Source organism: Acartia tonsa, chromosome 10 (assembly GCF_053477335.1).
Source record: "Acartia tonsa isolate MP-2025a chromosome 10, ASM5347733v1, whole genome shotgun sequence".
In the NCBI taxonomy this organism is placed as follows: domain Eukaryota; kingdom Metazoa; phylum Arthropoda; class Copepoda; order Calanoida; family Acartiidae; genus Acartia; species Acartia tonsa.
The window spans coordinates 8,539,133-8,562,059 of NC_137269.1; the positions used below are offsets into that span (position 1 = coordinate 8,539,133).

The 22,927-nt window shown below is 33.2% G+C and overlaps 1 protein-coding gene and 1 long non-coding RNA gene across 2 annotated transcripts in view; both read right to left on the reverse strand.

The window, feature by feature from the left end:
• Positions 1-3,813: 3,813 nt before the first annotated feature.
• LOC145329324 (uncharacterized) lies at positions 3,814-6,359 on the reverse strand. Its single transcript, XR_013882867.1, has 3 exons — positions 6,104-6,359; positions 4,549-4,697; positions 3,814-3,990 (listed from the first exon to the last, which is right to left on the reverse strand). It is a non-coding gene; the product is annotated as an uncharacterized LOC145329324 (long non-coding RNA).
• A 1,753-nt stretch (positions 6,360-8,112) lies between these two features.
• The window catches only part of LOC145330422 (uncharacterized), a 34,255-nt gene continuing 19,440 nt past the window's right edge, over positions 8,113-22,927 (reverse strand). Inside the window, exons 2-4 of the mRNA XM_080175057.1 lie at positions 9,274-9,409; positions 8,748-8,937; positions 8,113-8,127 (exon numbers count right to left, since the gene is read on the reverse strand). Coding sequence (XP_080031183.1) covers positions 8,113-8,127; positions 8,748-8,937; positions 9,274-9,409 — 341 coding nt within the window. The remainder of the gene's footprint in view (positions 8,128-8,747; positions 8,938-9,273; positions 9,410-22,927) is intronic.

Here is a 22,927-nt window from a genome sequence, read left to right on the forward strand (position 1 = left end):
AATTGTTACCCTTTCATATCAATTCGAATACAGAGCTCCTAGATGGTAGGGACGCAACTGCTAGTTTATATAATAAGGTACAAAAAATTTATCTGAAAAAATGAAATGACTAAGCTAAAAGAATAACTTTGCATGATGATAAAATTTCATCAGCTATTTTTCGTTTGTACCAAATTCTTCAAAGAAGGTGTCCTAACTTTTGTGATTTTTTAAAAATAGCTAGTCGGTGTTGTTTTTAGTAAGTAGTAGATGTAAAATAATCCATAGAATTTAGATATGCTATCGTTTTTTTGTAGACCTCTTATTTTTGAAGTAATTTAAGTTTTTTTTTATGAAGTTGGCTTTAAATTAAAAGAAATAGAAGAAAATTGCCACTATGAACAAAAATAGTAGGATCTTTAAATTCTGCTGAGTAATTATTGAAAAAATCTATTTTGTTGAACCCCGTTTAATCAAAACTTTGAGGTTTGGGAGCTCGTCACGAATGGGTTAAAAAAATTACAAAAGTTAGGACACGTTCTTTACACAAATGTTATTTCTTCCTCCCAGCTTTTAATTAATACCATAAAAAAACCTAGTTTTTACCACTTTTATGGTAAAATTTTACCAGCCTTTACGTTTTAAAAGGTGGTAAAATTTTACCGTAACCGTGGTAAAAACACTTTTTGTGGTATTTTCTCACGGTTTTTACCAGCTTTTTTTACCACAATTATCGGTAAAATTTTACCAGATTTCCGGTAAAATATTACCATTTTAGGACGCAAATTTATACCAGATTTTGACCAATTTTTACCACTTTTTTGGTAAAATCTTACCGCAAATTTCTGTAAGATTTTACCGAAAAAGTGGTAAAACTGTTCAACACCTGGTAATATTTTTGTCCTAAATTGATAAAATTTTACCAGAAATCGGGTAAAAATTGACCAAAAATTGTGGTAAAATCGGGTGGTAAAAATCGTGAGAAAGTGGTAAAAAACGACTGACCCTAATTATAGAGAAGCTTCGCTTTTAAAAATAGAAAAAAATTATAAAATTTTTTGTTGTATTTTTATATTTATTTAACTTGAACATAAAATAATAATTCTAATAATCAGCAGCCGTTCTTCTCGCAGCTGAGGACCCTTGGGTGCGCCGCCAAACACACAAGTGTTCTTGATTCTACTGCTCTGGCCGAAAACTGTTGCGCAACCTCCTGGATTTGCTGGGCACCGGCCCCATTCCCTCGTATCACTGATATTCAACCTGGAATAAAATTGCTCATTAGTTAATTAGATAATTACAGGGATATAAAGGGATAAGACAATGGCTGATAAATTGATGTTCATCTCTAATGATGATACACATCGTTACCCCTTCTGTAGATTACAATAAGTGATTGAAATGTTAGGACACTCAACTTAATGAACCAACCAATAAAAAATCAATAAAAGTACCCAAGGTTGTTAGGCCAAAGAATAAGAAAATGTTATTTGAAAACTTTGGGGGCTAGTGTAATTTACAGCCCAATGTCCCATCCCTCCCTACTAAATATCTAATCTATAATACAAAGTAGAACGATGTCTGTCCGTCCGTCCGTCCCAAAGATAAAGCCTATACTCGCTGTTTACGCAAATGTGTCAGAACTCCCCCCCCCCCTTACTCTCACACCTAAATTTTTTCTTTTGAAAGCAAAAATAAAAGTGTGTAGGTTCGACTCCCCCTCTCCCCCCTCATTCATTTCCTACAGGCATCTTGACATGTGGCAAAAAAATCAGCAAACTTATCTAACTAAACATCTTTGAAAACGCAGAACGAGAAAAAATAAAGGGAAAGCTTACCTGGAAAACATAAGCAGTAACAACATCCGTGGCTAACAAGAACAGGCTGGGGCCATAGTACTCGGCATTACTGATTATATGCTTCACGTGGCGTATGGAGTCGCTGAACGCGGGGTCCTAAGTTATGGAGGATTAAATGAAGGAAGGAAGTGGACTGTTTATTACACTAGTCCCCAAAGCTTTATTTTCTTCTTCGTTGCTTTAACAACTCTAGGGACTTTTATTGAATTTTGAATGGTTGATTAATCAAGTTAAGTGTCTAAAGCTTTCAACAACTAATTATACTCCACAGAAGGGGTAATTTTGTGTATCATCATTGCTGATGTACATCAATTTATCCGCCATTGTCTTGTCCCTTTAGATCCCTGTCCCAAACAAGTACTAATATTAGATAAATTTAGACCTAAACCCCAGGCAGGGAGGGTAAAATGGTGTAAATATCATAATGGTATCCAAAGTTTCAGAAACAAGTTTACTTATTCGTCAACTCAAAAACTTTGAGTACCTAATTTTTATTAGGTAAATCTTGATTTAATTTCAATACTTCGTCTTTTGTCCTATCCCATAAGAACCATGTTTCCCGTTGTGTCTACAGAAACGTAAATTATTTTAGTACAATCTTTTTTTAAACTTAAACAATATTTTACTTCGTCTTAAATCATTTAATAACCCATTCCTGAATAGCCTTCTTTAAGAAGTTGAGCATAGATTTTAGCAAGGCAGCCCGCTGGGGTAGGCAGGTCAAACCAGGCTTGGGTACGTCCTAAATAATCAGATAGATTGATATTAATAATATGTTTTGTTATATTTAAGTATTTTCAATAGTATAGGGCTACGTTATAGGATTTTATTTTTATTTAAGCAAAGTTTGTGTTATACAATATAAGATTAAAATCAATATTTCTTCATATATCCTATCTCTTTTTTACATTTTCGCATATCTTTATAATATTTTATCATTTCTTATTCAACTTCTATAAATGCCAGGAAAGGAAGTTACACTGGACTGTAAGTTTTACTGGTCTTGAAGGTTTAATCAACACATCTCTCATTCGTTGGCTTGCAACTTAACCCTTTACAGTCGGGCCCCTTGCCGCACCTTAATCAGTCGGGGGGGGGGGGGGGGGCGTTCAACGCCCCCCCTTATTATCTCAGTTCCTATTAGAGCTAGAGGGCTAAATTTTTTTGTGCAAGTCCCCTGTTTGATAATGAATTTCCGACCTTTTATAAGTCTAAGTCAATTTTCGCTTCCTTCACCCTTTTATTTAACAACCTTTGTTTTTAGGTCCTTTTTTACTTAAAAATTTCAAACGGCTGTAATTTTCATATTTTTGAAGCTAGAAGAAAAATTTTTTTCCAGAAAATGTTTATCTTTATGTAAATTTTACATTAGAAATATCAAAATATAAATTTCAGCGGCCGCAGCTGTACTTGGCAGCTGCCAGCCGCCGCAGTCGGCGGTCGGCGGGAAAACGGCGGCGGATCTTCATGAAATTTTAATACGTTATGTAGACATGTAAGAAAAGCTTAAGTTTAAAATTTGAAGTCTCTAAGTCAAAAATTGCGGCCACAGGAGCCTTTTAAAGATTTCTGGAGACCTGGAGGATCAGGACCTGCAGGATCATACCTGGAACCTGAAAGTGACTTGAACACCTGAATTTCATGTAAGGATGTACTACTAGAGGATTTTTTAGTATTTTGGTATGATAAAATGCTTTGTTTTTGTCAAAAAAATATTTTTGCTCTTTACCTGGATGACCCTGCCAGGTTTGCTGGCATCCTGTGCCCGCCAGGATGGAGATATTCAAAAAATTCCAACTCTCAGTTATGTGTCATACCCATACTTAAAAAGTCAAGCAGTTTGGGCTCTTCATCTTTCACACACAGAAAATGAGATAGAAAAAACCGGATGGGGGGGCGTTCAACGCCCCCCCCCCCCGACCGTTAAGGGTTAAAAAACTTATCGTCCATTGTCTTATCCCTTAAGATCCCTGTATAAATAAACAATGCATACCTGTTGAATAAGATGAGAAGCTAGCCTAGAGCTAGAACCTGAGCCACTAGGACCAGCAATGGGATCAACAGCATCCGCATCCTGAGCCGCCGCCAGCTCCTCCTGAGCGGCTATGGCCGCTACATCATGAATAGTTTCTGATCTATCACTCTTACAGCCCTAAATAATATTTTTTATTCCATCGTATTATAGATAGCTTTCTGTGGATATTCAAATAAAAATCATATAATTAAAGCCAGTTTTGTTAGCCCTGAGAGGCTTAAGGCTTAGGCTACCAAAACTGGTACTTGTATTATGATTTTTATTTGGAAAATGGTCAGTATACATGTTTTATCATTATGGCTGAGAACCGTTTCTAATCGATTTTAATTTGTTTCAAAGCCACGCTGGAAAAAGAATGAAAAACAAATTTTTCTAAACTTTTGAATATATTTCTTATTATAAAGAATCTACTTTATTATAATACGCTTTGTTTGTCCGCTTTATACGTCTGTGATGCAATCTTTAACATGCGATCCTTTTCAAGACAGACGGCGAGAAACCAGTATATAATTTACTACGTCCGTCGGTCATGCTTTAAAAGACAAAGAAACTTATTTTTATAAATTGTGCGTATTTTTCTTTATTTCTATGATATACATTATGGATGATGTCAACCTTGTTTTTTTTACCTAGCTTTCAGTGTAATACTTGTATATCAAACCATGAAAAACATACCTAGTAACAAAAGTAATGTGTTCCAATTCACTGCTGGCCAACTGTATGACCTTAAGGAGTGACTCCAACATGCCGCAGGACACCAGCGCCTCGCCGCCGCTCTCATACGACGCCAGGTGGTACAGGAACAGCCCGGAATACAGCAGACCCTGAATATTTTGGTTAGGTTAAAAAGTTATCATTCCTAAGTAAAGAACAGAATAAAAATATGGAAATAAATATTATATATTTAAAGTAATAAAGAAAGATGGATAAATAAAGATCGGTATTATATGTATTTGATTTGTTTGGTTTTATTTTCTTCCATTCTAGTTTGTAAAATTAACAATGCTGAGCTTACAAACCGCTGGATCGATCTGTATGGTTCTCCTATTCAATTAGCTTCTCATAAGATCAGGGAATGTTTATAACTATATATATATATTCTCACTATAGGAAAAGTAACCCTAATATTGTTTTTTTTTTAATTCTTATTAAAACTAAACAGTAAAGAAAGGGCACCCCAGTACATTTTACGAATGCTCTATGCAAGGTGAAATTCCGAGATCTTAAGCTTCAGACAAAAAAAAGCCTTCCTACTTTATAAAATAAGACATGTGAAAAGCCATTAAAGGGAGTGTGAACGTAAAAATTTCTCATCTGATTATCAAATCTTAACATTTACTAAGCACATTTCACTACACTGATCAACCAAAAATGTCCTATTCACAAAAATATCCAGAAATAATGCCTTGATTTTATGGTATTTTGAGAGGGAAAAAGGAAAAAACAGGGAAAATCTGAACGTTTTTGATTCTTATAATGTTTGTAGGGATATTTAACTTGTCATATATAGTTGAAACAATTTACTTACTGTTAAGGATTTATTTTATGCTATAAAATTGCCAATTAGTTTTTTTATAACGTAGTAGTTAGGTAATAAAGACATATTTTAAATTCGTATTATTGACAAAAAAAATACCTCACTGTCTACAAAGGGTTGAATCTCATAGGTTATTTAAAATAATAATATCCTTTTTTATTGTGTTGGACAATAAATAACCCACTTTGGAGAATTAGTTTACACTTTTATCAGACTGTTTATAAAAAAATATTGCGTCTTTATTATTTACAAATTTGTAATTAAAGGTGGGCAAGAGATGGGCCATCTAAAGTTAATTGGATAATAATAAAAAACCTGTTTCTGGCTTTGTTATTGTATTTGGTTTTCAATAAAAAATATTGCTTATTTTATCAATTTCTAAGTAACTATACATTGGTTTAAAGCAAGGATTATGTTAAAAGTCAGCTTAACTGTTAGGAAAAATCTAGAACTATGTGAAAAAGTTTAATTTTAGCTATAATGGGAGAAAAAATCAATTTAATGGACATTTTATATAATACGGAAAATTTCTTCCTTTCCCTGTACCTTATAAAAATCGTCGGAAAAGCCGTTTTTTAAGCAAACAAAAGCGCGTTTTGCTCTATCTGTGAGATATTATGAATGAGATAATGTTAAGATTTGATATTAAGATGAGAAAAATTTACGTTCACAGTCCCTTTAAAGACACAATACCTGTAATAATAATGTACAAACTTTTCAACCAATAATAATACCCTGGCCTTTCTAATTATAAGCCTAGGCAGAGCCATGCTGGTGATGCTAGCTCAAGCGTGGACCGTGGTTTATATAGAACTGAACTCCTGAAGCCAATAACCAATTACAGGGTTACGAAAGTTTAAATTGATGTTATTTTTTTTTAATGTTAATATTGAATGTAATATAGTTTTGTAATGACATATAAAATATATTCGATAGAATATAAAAAAAATATAGTGCATTCAATATTAAAAAAAATATTTAAATATATATAGTTGTTAACCATATATATATGAATCTATTTCCGGCCGGGTTCTTAAAAGATAATGCCGCGTTTTTTCGACATTTTTTACGCTATGAATAACAAGCGCGACATTCGCGAAATCTAAAAGAGTATACAATGATTTATTTAATTATTTCGCTTTTGATGGTACGGCCTTCATAGAAAAAAAAAGATTATCTTCAATCCATTTTTGCTGCATATTAATTAATGCATCTTTTTAGAGCTGTGTTAGACATTAGAAAAATTGCTAAAAAAATAATTTAAAATTCAGTATTTTTATGTTATATACTCTGTTTGAAATTCTATCGTCAACATTCAATCAATCAATGTCTAAAAAACGCCGAAAAAATGTGGCATTCATCTTTTAAAAACCCATCTCGGTGGTATTTCCGGTTGGCAAAGACAACATAAATATAGAAATCATGAAACATTGTTGTTCCACAATTTTGCCACATTTTTAAACATCTTGCTTAAAAAAAATCTTCCAAACAAATTGTAAATTCTACAAATTTAAATATTTAGAGAAAATTGAGTAGTAATTTACTTCTTGATTCAAAATATTTGATTAAATTGAATCAAAACTAATAATTATTTTTGGCACTCTATATTCAAATAATCATAAGCTTATCAATAGTGCGCATGCGCGCACAGAGTCGCCATAAATTTCAAAACTTAAAAATATAAGTTTTGTAGCGAAATTACTCTATAATTCGAAATCTCTGTCTTTCTTTTAGAAACATTCAGGGGAATATACGAAAGCTTATATTTATATTAAAGATGAAAAATCGATAAATTCAAATGCACACGGCACATCTGCGTACACACACACCTGGATTTTTTTTCTTTTAATTTTAATTCGTATGAAGCTAGCTCTAATAAGTAAATATTAAATTTGATATATTTTTGACGATGCGGGAGGATGTTTTAAAAGAAATGATGAAATAATTTTCAAGGTTTTAAAAAAAAGTTAGCTTCTTTTATGCGAAAAAATTCAATAAAAAGTAAAAAATTTTACCAAAAAGTTGGTCAAATTTTACCAAGTTTTTTTTTTGTCAAAGTCCAAAAATCTGGACTTAGCCTAAAAATTTACCTTGTCAATTTTTACCAAAAAGTTGGTCAAATTTTACCAAGTGTTTTTTTTGTCAAAGTCCAAAAATCTGGACTTAGCCTAAAAATTTACCTTGTCAATTTTTACCAAAAAGTTGGTCAAATTTTACCAAGTTTTTTTTTTGTCAAAGTCCAAAAATCTGGACTTAGCCTAAAAATTTACCTTGTCAATTTTTACCAAAAAGTTGGTCAAATTTTACCAAGTTCATTTTTTTTGTCAGAGTCCAAAAATCTGGACTTAGCCTAAAAAAATACCTTGTCAAATTTTACCAACTTTTTGGTAAAAATTGACCAAATTGCGTTTTTTTGGAAAATTCGGACTTAACCTGAAAAATAGAGTTGTAAAATTGACCACATTTTTGGTAAAACTTCCAAATGTGGTAAAATTTAAAAAAAAAAAAAAAATTTTAAAGAGGACTATCCACGAACGAGAGCACATGATTCTAAGTACCTTCCAGCATTGATCCTAAGTATTTTCTTTCAGAATATAATAGGTCACCATATATTATTAATATATTGACGAGAAAATTTATGTTTCACCATGTTTTTTTAGGTATTTTAATTGATTTTGAAAACTTTTATGAAGCTAATCATTTTAATAAAATGGATACTTGATAATACATATGCGAATACTCGTGTTATATAGATTGTAAATTAATCCATATTAGCATTAATTTAAACATAACATATAAGATATAGTAAATGTGCTTTTGACTTTTTTTAATTTTTATCATTTGACAACATGGACAATTAAAGACACCCCGAACTCAACAAAACGTTTGATAGAATTTTAACGAAAAATGGTGGACATTTTTTTAGTTTTCTTCAACTTGAAGTGGTGAAACATAAATTTTCTCGTCAATATATTAATTATTAATAGTGACCTATTATATTCTGAAAGAAAATACTCAGGATCAATGCTGGAAGGTACTTAGAATCACGTGCTCTTGTTCGTGGATAGTCCTCTTTAGGCTTCATTGTATAGAAGTCATTATTTTAAAGTACTACAACTGATTATGAAGAGCTGTTTTTCATTTAAAACACAAAAACGGGGTTTTTTGTTTCGTCAAATTTTACAAAAAAAATGGTAAAATTTTACTAATTTTTTGGCTAAAATTTTTGCTGGTAAAATTTACCACAAAACTGGTAAATTTTACCAGCTTGACCAGCTTTACCACTTTTCCGGTAAAAAGGGTGAAATTTTGTGGTATTTCGTAGAAGCTGGGCTACCTTGTAAGAATAATCAAAATTACTTTTGAAAGTAATTTTCTCCCCATGCTGGGCTGTAAGGTCAATGCTGTAGTGTGTAATCAGACTCGAGTCTGCTAGAAACACATGAGTGTCCTGTGTCAGATTGTATCCAGAAATCACAACTGGCAAACTCAGGTTCAGATTCTCAAATTTTATACATTTACCAAACCTAAAGATAACATAGATATCAAGGACATCCAAGCTTTTTTTTGGAGGAGTGATAAAAAGAGAGGATTCATTGGTTGGAAATCCAGGTAAACTGCTAGACTGAAGAGGTTGCCATGTTTACAGAAATATCCTATAATATAAGTAAGCTTTTTTTGACTTTGGCAAATGACTTCACTAACCACTGAATCGATATGGTTCTCCTGTACATTAAAGATGCGTCCGGAGTTCGTTTTTATGTCTTTATAAATAAGTCTGGGTATGGTTTTAGGCCATTTTTTTTTGCACTTCCTGATCCCTTCAAATATAAAACCCCTGGAAAAAAGGTTAATATTTTTACCTTTGAAGAAACATAGATTTTCCTTTGACCTTAACACTGTGTTGTCTTACATTCAACCATTCATCTTTGTCCAGAACTTGGTCTATAAGTTCCTCATAAGTCAGGTTGTGCAGATGGCCCCAGGAAATATTCTTGTCTGAATACAATTTTTGATTTCTTTTTTAATATCTAGGGGGAAGTCGAAACCCCATCATTCATATTTTTTCAAAGAAAAAGAAAAAAATAAATTTGTGGAGGGGATAAGTTTTTCTAGACTGATTTATATTTGGTTGGTGTTTGTACCCTCCCCCAAAATGGTTATAAGACTTCCTGGGACCTATGAGAAGCTATCCTGTTAAGGAGAACCTAATTGGTGCATACAAACATACATCCTGTTACTTCATTATCTTGAATGAAAAATTACCATCGTGTTCTCCCTTCAGTAATCTGTATATGTTTTCATATCCATATCTCTTGAGAAAAAAAAAGTTTTGTTAGATTTTAAAATTGACTAATTACAAACATTATATAAATTTTCGGGGTTAACCTAAAACCCTTCCCAACATACATGGCCGTTAATGTAGCCAGAAAAAATATCAGACGAACACATATTAGCACTTTTAAATTGTATAATGTACTAGTGGCTTCGCCCCTAGCCTCTAGGGGCTGTGCCCCAAAAGGTTTGATCAACCTAATTTTTCGTATTTTAGATTTAAAAGAAAAAAATTTAACAAAAATTTTATTTGGGGAGGGGGAATTTTTTTTTTGTTGGGGGAAGGGGGGATAGTCGACCCCTTTAATTTGAATTTTTTTTGTGAGGGGGGGGATTTTCATTTTTTTGAGGGTTGGGGGGGGGGGGTAGCTGTTATAAACCTTCCTGGTAAAGGAGAACCCGATCAGTTCAGCGGTTAGCGAGATCCTTCGGTACAAACAAAGAAACATACAGACATCGTTCTACTTTGTATTATAGATATGGACCATAAACAAACTTTTTGGATGTTTAATTTTAGGCCTCCCAAGAGAAATCGCCCCTAGAAAAATTCCTCCCCCCTCAATTTTTTTTTTATAATTTTTTGAAACTAAAATTGAAAATGGGGGGCACACCCCATCCAAAAAAATTTTTCTTTTAAAATCTAAAATAGTAGATTGGGTTATCAAATTCGACTCTCCCCTCCTCAAGTACCCCCTAGAGGCCTCTAGGGGCGTAACCTCTAGTTGAAAATAAAGTGGATAGAAGGTCTTGTGGTCAGCGTTTAGGTTTGAGATAAACCTCTTAAGAAACAGCGTATAGTGTCTAATAAAAAATGACGTTATACAATACAAATGACCAATGATAGGCAAATATAAACATTGTAATTGACCCATGGTAAATTGTATACTGGCCTGTCTTTGGTCATTTGTGTTGTATGACGTCGTTTTTTTTATTGGACACTATACGCTGTTTCATCACTTGGCTAGTTTTGAATATATTTGTAAAAGAACGTGTCCTAACTTCTGTGATTTAAAAAAGTAGCTATTCGGTGCTTTTAGTAAGTAGTAGATGTAAAATGATCCATAGAATTTAGATAAGCAATCGTTTTTTTTTTTGTAGATCTCTATTTTTTGAAGTAATTTAACTTTTTTTAATTAAGTTGGTTTAAAGGTACCGGCCTATATAAACGCAACAAAAAAGAAGACAATTGTCATTATGAAAAAAAATTTGACACCTTACTTTTTGGATTCTGTTTAGTAATCTTTAAAAAAAAACTATTTTGTTGAACCTCGTTTAATCAAAACTTTGATCTTTGGGAGCTCGTCATGAATTGGTTAAAACAAAATCACAGAAGTTAGGATACGTTCTTTGACTGAGACCCAACTAATTTGTGTAACATGACCTATACCTGAAGTTTTGTTATGTTGTATTGGTTAGCTTTGCATATTATCAAAACAAGTCTTGATTCAACACTAAAACAAGGATGACAACATCAATAAAAGTGAAGCTTTGAAACGGTAGGACAAACGGACATTAACACTTGTATTGTGTTAGAACTGAATAAGCAGAATGTGAATGTATACGAGTCGAAGCAAAATTGTAAGTAAATTTGTGTTGAAATACTGCTTGATTCAGGATAATGTTTATGAACATACTTACATTTTTAGGACTTGTTTATAGAGTTGCTTCGCTTATAATATTGTACTTTGTTGTCGCAGAAATCAATATACCAAAAATCAGATCAATCGGATAATTAGATCACATAAAAATTTGTTGTTAAAAAAGTAAAAAAATCAACATGTTTAAAATGGACGTACACACATTTGGTAATGATTATAGAGTTGCTACGATTTATAAATCGTAACTAACTACTACAGAAATCACCATGCAAAGTTTGAAATCGATAAGACAATTCCAACATACCTAAATTAACGAAATATGCTATCCGTCTCGGACGGACGGACGAACGAACCGACCCTAATCATAGAAAAATTGGGGTATAGTCCCTTTTATGATAACGCCTCTTAAGGGACGTTTCTTCGTTTTTTCACAGTAGCTTTTCTCCTCTTTCGAGCCCCTTGCGTGGGGCTTTAACAATGCAGGGCTAATTGCCTAACCCTGCGGGGCAATTACCTAACCTAAAATAACCTGTTATGAAAGGGACTATACCCAAAATTTGTTTTAAATCTGTAACACATTGCCTGGACACATCCTTCCATTCGTTATGAACAACTGTTGGTTGCTGAATAAGTTTGTCTACAGCTGTCTAGAATATAAAATCTACTTACAGATTTTTTAATGTGATATGCATTAACATACCAAGAAAATGTCCTAACTTTTGTGATATTTTTAACCCGTTCGTGATTAACCTCTAAGGTTCAAAGTTTTGATTGAATGGTGTTCAAGTTCACACAGTGGGATCTTTTGCCAAAAAACGGGACATTAAGAGTAGACAAAAGTAAACTTCAATAAATAAGCTTGTATTTGAAGAAATGATGTATTTTTTTTGTTTTAGCCAGGAAATAACTTAAATTTTGCCTCTGTTAACTTCTAATGTGCATTTGGTAAGTACGTCTGGCGGTTTTGGAGGAGCGAAGCTACCCTATTTTTAAAAAATCTATAAACCTTCATAACTTTAGTTAGGATTTGAATATTTTAACAAAATAAACGTCTATGTAAATATTTCTTCAATGCAAACAATGTTTGTGAACATGAATATAGCGTCAGGTGCACCCAGTTCGAGTCCCGGCATTTTTAGGTAGGTCCAGTATAAGTAAAATAGGACACTTATAAGGCATGTTTTCAAATGTTTTTTTTACAGATATAAACAACAATAACATAATTTTTAAAACACTTTTGATTTGTGTTAATACCTTTATTCTAAGTCTAGCTATCTTCATTTAGTGTTTGTATAAGAATATAAACATAATTGCTTATATTATATTCTCTCTCAAACGTATATTTCTCTCTCACTCTCTGACGCATATATAATGTTTTTGCAATATTATAATTAATCCCCAAATTTGAATTTCTGCTGGACCAAAACCAGTTAGAAATACAAATTTTTTCAGAACACATGAAATTTAGCAAATTTAATTGCTAAAATAAAAGTATTTATAAGTCATCTTTTTTTGAGGACTCCTCCTGAAATGTCCATTAAGACCGCGAGAATGGCAAAAATCGTTAAAAATCACACCTACGGCGGCAAATAACGGCGAAACGGTTCGCCAGAGGCAAATGATGCATAAGTCAAGAAAGATCCGCCTAAAAAAGGTTGAAAATATTGCAGAGATGACTTTGGGCTCTAAAATGACTCCTTCCCCCTCTAACGAAGGAAATTTGAAATTAAAAAGAACGAAATTGTTCAAACCATGCAATGTAAAATGCTCAATTACTCAAAAACGGCCGGGAGGCCCCAGGTTGTGAAAACTGTTTTATACACAATACATGTTGCTTATTAATAATATTATTGCAAAACCCGGGGCCTCCTGGCCGTTTTTGGGTAAAATGGAGAAAACTGATTTTTTGGGGTTAAAAATCTTAATATTTTTAGTGAAATTTTCTCACAAAATGTCAATTTACACCACCAAAAAAATATTTTTTTAAAATTTTTCTTTAATTCGACATTGGTACAGGTATCTGAAAAGTACCTAAATCAAAAATTATTTGCATAGGCTGAACATAAATGTATTTTTTGTTGCTTTGAAAAAATTGTGTAAAAAAATCTGGAAAATCATCAAAACTGAAAAGAAATTTTCCACTACCTTTTTAAAAAATGGAGTGGGGACAAAACCGCGACAAACAAAACTGCGACAGGGACAAAACCGCGACATAACAAAACAACGGCAGGAACAAAACCGCGACAGTGACAAAACCGCGACAGTGACAAAACCGCGACATTGCAAAAAAATCTATAATAAAAAAATCTTAATGCTAGAAGGTCATGGCCACAGAGCTCGGCCCCCTGGCCTGCCTAGCCGTGGGCGCTCGGCCCCCTTGCCTATAACCTACCCTAACCTAACCTATATGTTTGAATGTTTAATGTACATTAACTTATTTATAGTTTAGAATTTCATGGATTTTACAAAAAGGGGTTGGTAGATTTTTTTCAAATTTTTAATATTATTTTACAATAGTTAGGTTAGGTTAGGTTATGGGCAAGGGGGCCGAGCGCCCGCGGCTAGGCAGGCCAGGGGGCCGAGCGCTGCGGCCATGTATTTCTACAAAAAAATCCTACATAGTTATATTTCTGTTATTTTTTAACTGTCGCGGTTTTGTAAATGTCGCGGTTTTGTCACTGTCGCGGTTTTGTCCCTGTCGCGGTTTTGTCCCTGTCGCGGTTTTGTTTGTTGCGGTTTTGTCCCCACTCCTAAAAAATGGCATAAATCCGCCAAAAATTAATATTTTTAAAAAATTTCTTTTCTAGCTGTCTACTTACAGCCATTATTAATTCCTAAGATAGATAAAAGTCGATTTTAAATTTTTTGGATGTCCCGATTTTTTTCAAAAGATCTCACTGTGGTTCAACAAAATAGATTTTTTTAATAATTACTTAACAGAATTCAAAAAGTAAAGTGTTCAATTAAAGATCTTGCTATTTTTTTTCATAATGGCAATTTTCTTCTTTTTTTCGTTGCGTTTCATTACCTTGAAACCAACTTAATTAAAAAAATTAAATTACTTCAAAAATAAGAGATCTACAAAAAAAACGATTGTAAATCTAAATTCTATGGATCATTTTACATCTTCTACTCACTAAAAACATGGAAATTTTTTTTGTTCTAACTTATTTGAACTAACCTATAAAAACTTGAGCTCATTTATAAACATTTATTTCCTATTTACATAGACATTTGAAGCTGGCCGTTTTGTAAATGTTAAAAATTGTAAGACTGTGTCAAATAAAAGTTGTTGCAAATATAGGTATTAAATGAAAAAAAATACCATAAATTGCAAAGAAAACATAAGGCAAGAAACTAGAAAGAGTAGTTTCTTGGGCCAGGGTATAGAACCTCCCCAGTTCATGCCAAATACTTTACTGATATGCTTCAAGTAGACATGAGTAAATATACACAATGCAACTTCATTTGACAAAGGACCTTATTTAATACTCGGAAAGTTGTCAATTTTTAAAAAAAGTTTATGTTCTATATTGTATGCTACTTTCCTATTATTTTAAATATTTTATTAAAAGCGAAGCTTTTCTATAATTAGGGTCGGTCTGTACGTCCGTCCGGAACCGTTAGATCTTTTCGTTAATTTATACAGGTTAGAATTGTCCTATCGATTTCAAACGTCGCATGATGATTCCTATAACAGTAAGGTACGACTTAGATGGCGCAGTATCTCTATAATCGTTACCAGAAAGTCCATACGTCAATTAAAACATGATTTTTTTTGACAGCAAATTTTTGTATGTCAAAATTATCCGATTCATCTGATTTTTGGAATACTGATTCCTATAAAAATAAAGTAATATTTTATAAGCAAAGCTTATAATCAAGTTCTAAAAATGTAAGTATAACAGTATCATGTATTTAAGAACTTTTGCAACAAATTTACTTATGCATTAATCTGCTATTTCATCAGTTCTAACACTCTATGAATGTAAATATTCGTATGTTTTTCCATTTCAGAGCTTCGCTTTTATGGATGTTGTCATCCTTGTTAATTTGTTATTTATAACCATTTTTTTCTTCATATTTTTAATTTAATTAGAAGAACATTTTGAGTAAATTTAAATAAAATAAGATTTAGAATTTGAACACACAATTTAGTATTCATCTAGTTTGATTTTTAATGAAACATATTACCTTGTCTTAATGCATATATGCACAAAAAATATTCTTATTTATTTCTATTGCTGTCAGTGTCAACTTAATAATATTTATGTCTTCCTCAAAAGTGACACAAAAGTTATGTAGTTTAGTCTTTCTCTCGAAAATCTATCATTATACAGAGTGGTCCTCAAGGCAAAAGAAGTTTGACAAAACCTACCATAAAAACGGACTATATGGCCATCAAATATACACATTGGAGGGCCAGGAACTGATTTTCTTAAAATCATAGCTGTTCCTTCTTGGGGTTTATTCCATTTTAAAGTTAACAGACCAAATTCCCTAAAAAATCAAGGTTGTTTGTCACGATTTTGTTGCTTTGGATTCAAACCTTTATAACTTTGGCTGTATGAAAGACTCATGAAAGCTAAACCTACCATTGGAAAGCCTATTGAATGACAATTTCAGACATAGCTTTAAATTTTTTGTAGCTTTCTTACTTTTTGCTCTACAAGGAAAATTGTAACCAAAGGGAGAAAATTTATTGATAAATCTATTCTCAGAAAGGCTTTCACTAGGGTATTTTGATATAAATTTTTCAGGATTTTTCTTATGTTCAGTGATTCTTTTGATGACAAATGCAAAAAATACACTTTCATAATTTAATTTGGTATATTTGCATTTTTTCTACCTTGTGCCAAAAATTTTTTATAAAAATTATAAGTTGGTGTATATTTTTTTGTCCAAAATTGTAAATAAATTTCAGGAATAAATATTAAGAACCATCAATTGCTAAATTTTACATGTGTAGTTTTAAATTTCCTATATTTATGGTTGTGTAGGAGCCTCAAAAATGCTAAACCTACCATTGTAAAGCTTGTTGAACACTCTATCCAAATAAATCTACGACTTTAAAAAAAAAATGACTTAAAAGGCTTGCACAGGATTTATGTTAGGTGTAATAAATTTCACCAAAAATGTTTTCTTTCCTACAAAATTTGGAGTAGAAGGGAGGTTACAAAGCAGTAATAGTTATCACATGTCCTGTTTCAACACCAATCTATGGAGGGGGTGTGCCCCCCCCCAAAAAAAAAATGGTGCAGGGCTTAGGTGCCCCCCCCTTTCCCCCCCTAAAAAAGGAGGGGGGTAACATTTTGATAGTTGAAAATAATGCAAAATTTAAAAATTTAAAAAAATATTTTTTTCAAAACTCAACAAGATATAACATACCCCCCCCCCCCTGGCCCCCCTCCCCTACCCCATATCTATGGGGAATAATTCACAGTTGGGGGAGAGGGGGGGGGTGTAAAAAGTGTATGAAGAGTCATCATCATTGCCTTTTAGTTCTCGGCAGAACGTAGGCCATGCACAATGGTTCTCCAATCTTCCTTTGTTTGGGCACGTTTTTAGGCAATGCTGAAAGATGGAATTTTTAAATCTTTCAGTTCACTTAAAGGGACTGTAAATGTAAATTTTTCTCATCTTAATATCAAATCTTAACATTATCTCATTCATAATATCTCACAGATAGAGCAAAACGCGCTTTTGTTTGCTTAAAAAACGGCTTTTTCTGACGATTATTATAAGGTACAGGGAAAGGAAGAAATTTTACCTATTATATAAAATGTGCATTAAATTCTTTTTTTCTCCCATTATAGCTAAAATTAAACTTTTTCACATAGTTCTTGATTTTTCCTAACGGTTAAGCTAACTTTTAACATAATCCTTGCTTTAAACCAATGTATAGTTACTTAGAAATTGATAAAATAAGCAATATTTTTTATTGAAAACCAAATACAATAACAAAGCTAGAAACTGGTGTTTTTTAGTATCCAATTAACTTTAGATGGCCCATCTCTCGCCCACCTTTAATTACAAAATTTGTAAATAATAAAGATGCAATATTTCTTTATAAACAGTCTGATAAAAGTGTAAACTAATTCTCCAAAGTGGGTTGTTTATAGTCCAACACAATAAAAAAGGATATTATCACTTCAAATAATCTCTGAGATTCAACCCTTTGTGAACAGTAAGGTATTTTTTTGTCAGTAATACGAACTTAAAATAAATCTTTATTACTTAATTTCTACGTTATTACAGCATGAATTATCAATTTTATGTCATAAAATAAATGCTTAACAGTAAGTAAATAGTTTAATCTATATGTGACAAGTTAAATATCCCTACAAACATTTTAATAAAGAAAAAAGTTCAGATTTTCCCTGTTTTTCCAGTTTTCCCTCCCAAAATACCAAAAAATCAAGGCTTAAATCCTTGATATTTTTGTTAATACGACGTTTTTAGTTGATCTGTTTATTGAAAGGTGCTTAGAAAATGTTATGATTTGATAATATGATGATAAATTTTTACCTTTACACTCCCTTTAAGTGTTCCCTCCTCCAGGTTGTTTTTGGTCTCCTGGTTTCCTCTTTCCTATTTGAGGGTTCCAAATCAAGGCCTTGATATATTATCATGCCCTTTCCTTAGTGTGTGCCCCAACCATCACCATTTCCTCTGTTTTATTGTCAGTTTAATGTCTGACATGTCACTGTGCTCTAGAAGCTCAGCATTTGTGATCTTATTTGGCCAAAAGATCTAGTGGATTCTCCTAAGACATTTATTGATATATGTCTGTAGCTTGGAGACCACTGCTGTGTTTAGGAACCAAGTTTCAGCCCCATACAGCAAAACAGAGAGAACATCTTAACTTGGTCTTTATGGAGATGTTGTTGGAATTCCAAATTTTGTTCAGGCTGGCAAAGGCTGTCCTAGATTTGTTAATTCTAGCTTTAACATCTGTTAAAGTGCCTCCAGCTTCATCAATTTTACTTCCAAGATACTCAAAACAATCTACATCCTCAAGAATTTGGTCTCCAATAGTAATTGGTTCTTGGGAATTTGCATTTAATTTGAGTATTTTGGTTTTAGGAACATTAATTTCTAGTCCAATTTTCTTGGAAGTTTCAGCTATCATGTTAGTCCTTCTTTGCATTTGACTTCTATTGCTTGTTAACAAAGCAATATCATCAGCAAAGTCCAAAACTCCCAAATATTTTGAATTGCCAAATAGCTCCCAGCAAATGCCATCATTACTTTCACAGTTCTTCATGATCCAGTCAATGGCAAGGAGGAAAAGGAAGGGAGAAAGAAGGCATCCTTGTCTGACGCCTGTTACAATCTTAAAAAAGGTTGATAGTTTACCTTTATACATTACATTTCCACCTCCTTTATGAAAGATAGCTTTAATGATATTGATTATCTTTTCTGGAATGCCATAGTGTCGGCAGATTTTCCAGAGAGATCTTCTGTCTAAAAAATCAAATGATTTTTTTGTAGTCAATGAAGTTTACAAAGAGCTCAGAGGTCCATTCCTTGGATTGCTCTATGATGATTCTTAGAGAGGTTACCTGATCAATATTGGAACTGTTTAGTCTAAATCCAGCCTGATTAGGTCTTAGCTTTTCATTAACCTTTTTCTTTATTCTATTAAGAAGAATCTTACTAAGGATATGGCTAGGTACTGAAAGAAGCATTATCCCTCTGTAGTTTCCACATTGGGTCAAGTGTCCTTTTTTGGCTAGTAATGAGATATGTCCATTCTTCCAGTCCTCTGGGCATAACTCATCATTCCATATCTTTGTGATCAAAGGTAGGAATGCCTCAGCTGATGTATCTAGGTCTGCTTTTATGACCTCAGCTGGTATGTTATCAGGTCCAGTGGCCTTGTTATTTTCAAATTTTTAATGGCCTCTTTGATTTCTAATAGATATGGCGCTTGACAGTCAATGTCAAGTGCATCTGAGGGTGGAATCTCAGTTTCTTCCTCTGGAACTGAAAGATTTAGCAGTTCAGTGAAGTGCTCTGCCCATCTATTTGGAATATCTTCATCAGTTTTAAGGAGTGAACCATCCTTGTCCCTGATGTGTGATCCTGATTTGTGTACTTTACCTGCAATGCTCATAGTAATCTCATAGACATCTTTCATTCTATATTGATTAGCAGCATTTTCTGCTTGCATAGCAAGGTTTTCCAAGTGTTCTTTTTTGTCAATTCTGACACTTCTTTGGATTTCCCTGCTGAGCATCTTATACAGGTCTTTATCTTCTGGAGAGTTTCTAGAAAGTGTCTTTTGTCTTACATCTCTTCTTGGATCCATGAGATCAATGGATCTTTTAGTGATCCACGGCTTTTGGTTAGCCTTTTTGAAACCTAATTATTCTTGGCTAGTATCATTATAAACTTTTTTGATACTTTGCCCAATATCTTCAACTCCATCTTCCTCTTGAAGAGTCAACAACTCAAATCTGTTCTTTTGAGTGAGCTTAAACTCTTGTAGCTTTTCAGAGTTTTGAAGGGTTGTTAAATTATATTTCTTCCTGGGGTTAGGGTTTGAGTCCTGTTTTTTAAATCTAAGCCGAACTTTAGAAGATAGAAGATAATAGTCTGAATGGTCCTCTCAACCCTGACATCAAGGAGAGAACCTTTTATACATCTAGATATACAGATGTGGTCTATCTGTTTAAAGGTTCTTTGATCTGGTGATCTCCAGGTGGCAGTATGAATCTTCTTGTGTTTAAAGATGGCTCCACCAATGACAAGTTTGTTTTCAGTACAAAAACTTACAAGTCTATCACCATTGTCATTTTCCTTGCCATTACTTAAGCCTAGGCCATATTTGCCCATGATTTCTTCTAAATTCTCATTATTACTCCCCACTTGAGCATTAAAATCTCCTAGGAGCATGGTCAGGTCCTTTTCTTTAAGACCATTCTTAAATACAGAGTCAAGCTGGTCATAAAATTCGTTTTTGACCTCTGTATCTGCTTGTTCTGTAAGAGCATATGCTACTATAATTCTCAGATTGATGTTTATATCTGAGGATTTGAAGTAAGCCTCCATGATTCTTGTACCATGGGGTTGGCAACTGATCATGGCCTGCTCTGCTTTCTTGGTCAGCATAAGAGCCACCCCTTGCTTATGTCCTAGATTCTCATTCATATGGCCTGAGTAAAGTATTTTCAAGCCAGAATGATGTTTAAACTCTCCATTATTTGTCCACCTTGATTCGGTGATAGCCAGGATATCAACCCTGGCTTTAAGCATTTCTCAGCAAATGTTTTCTTTCTGGCCTGACTGAAACATTGTCCAAACATTCCAGGTGCAAATTTTTGCTGGTCTGCGGGAATTCAGAATCATCTGCCTGACTAGTCCTTTAGCGGTTTCCCAGCCAAACATCATATTGTTGTTTCCAACCTCTACTTCGTTCCCGAGCCCACAGTTAAATTGGTCTTTACTTTGTGCAGATTGAACGTGAGCAGGTTTTTTTCTATGGAAGGATTGTTAGCCCCACCCAAACCGCCTGAACTGGGGGAAGTTACCAGAATTTAGAAGGGGAGGGGTTAAAAAAGATGAAAAAAATTCCCAGAGATGTCTAAGGAGGTGGGGGGAGGGGTTGAAATCACCCCCCCCCCCCTAATTTAAAAAAAAAGATATATAGCAGATAATACCCCCCCACCCCATAAAAGTGTTACCCCTGGGGTAAATATATTTTAGGAAAATAAAATAAATTTCAGCACTTTTCATGCACTTTTTACACCCCCCCCTCTCCCCCAACTGTGAATTATTCCCCATAGATATGGGGTAGGGGAGGGGGGCCAGGGGGGGGTATGTTATATCTTGTTGAGTTTTGAAAAAAAAATTTTTTTTAATTTTTAAATTTTGCATCATTTTCAACTATCAAAATGTTACCCCCCTCCCTTTTTAGGGGGAGAAAGGGGGGGGGGCCTAAGCCCTGCACCATTTTTTTGGGGGGGAGGGCACACCCCCTCCATAAATTGGTGTTGAAACAGGACATGTGATAACTATTACTGCTTTGTAACCTCCCTTCTACTCCAAATTTTATAGGAAAGAAAACATTTTTGGTGAAATTTATTACACCTAACATAAATCCTGTGCAAGCCTTTTAAGTCATTTTTTTTTTAAAGTCGTAGATTTATTTGGATAGAGTGTTCAACAAGCTTTACAATGGTAGGTTTAGCATTTTTGAGGCTCCTACACAACCATAAATATAGGAAATTTAAAACTACACATGTAAAATTTAGCAATTGATGGTTCTTAATATTTATTCCTGAAATTTATGTACAATTTTGGACAAAAAAATATACACCAACTTATAATTTTTATAAAAAATTTTTGGCACAAGGTAGAAAAAATGCAAATATACCAAATTAAATATATGAAAGTGTATTTTTTGCATTTGTCATCAAAAGAATCACTGAACATAAGAAAAATCCTGAAAAATTTACATCAAAATACCCTAGTGAAAGCCTTTCTGAGAATAGATTTATCAATAAATTTTCTCCCTTTGGTTACAATTTTCCTTGTAGAGCAAAAAGTAAGAAAGCTACAAAAAATTTAAAGCTATGTCTGAAATTGTCATTCAATAGGCTTTCCAATGGTAGGTTTAGCTTTCATGAGTCTTTCATACAGCCAAAGGTATAAAGGTTTGAATCCAAAGCAACAAAATCGTGACAAACAACCTTGATTTTTTAGGGAATTTGGTCTGTTAACTTTAAAATGGAATAAACCCCAAGAAGGAACAGCTATGATTTTAAGAAAATCAGTTCCTGGCCCTCCAATGTGTATATTTGATGGCCATATAGTCCGTTTTTATGGTAGGTTTTGTCAAACTTCTTTTGCCTTGAGGACCACTGTGTATATATATTTCATGCATAAAAGAGGCACAATAACTGTTATTTTACAAAGTGTCTCAAAAATCAACCATGTGACGTCTTAAAAATGAGGGAGATGAGAGGAAAAAAATTGAAAGAAAACCCTTAAAAAAGAGATGAATATTTTATTTTTATGACGTCACATGGCTGATTTATGAGACACTTTGTAAAGTTACCACAATACATGCTATTTTGAAATATTTTTATAAGGTCGTCTTGTGTAAAACTTTTATCAAGTATTGAAAAAATATATTTATAAATATAGATGTATAACCAGACAACTACCTGGATTCCCCTATTGGGGACCTTTTTTGTCTGACAGCAAACTCTATTCTGGTACTTGGCTGTGTTAATATTTCCGATGCTATTGGTTGATTTTCCAAGAACCAATTGAAAGTCGGCACATGGTCCTCGGGATAGGGACATACAATTATTTAACCCCTTTCCCCTCTATTGTTTTACTATAATATTGAAAATACTCTTTTTTTTAGAAGCAAGGGGGGAGGGAGGGGATAATGGACATTAAATTATACTGCTATCCAAAGATTTATAAATATGTTCTCTCATTTTTGGGTTATAAACGTTTGGTACTTTTTTTCAAATAATAATTGTTTCATTGAATTTAAACTTTTAAAATTAGTATAAACCCCCAATGATGATAAACTTCATCTGTAACATAAGATAATTGGTTGGAA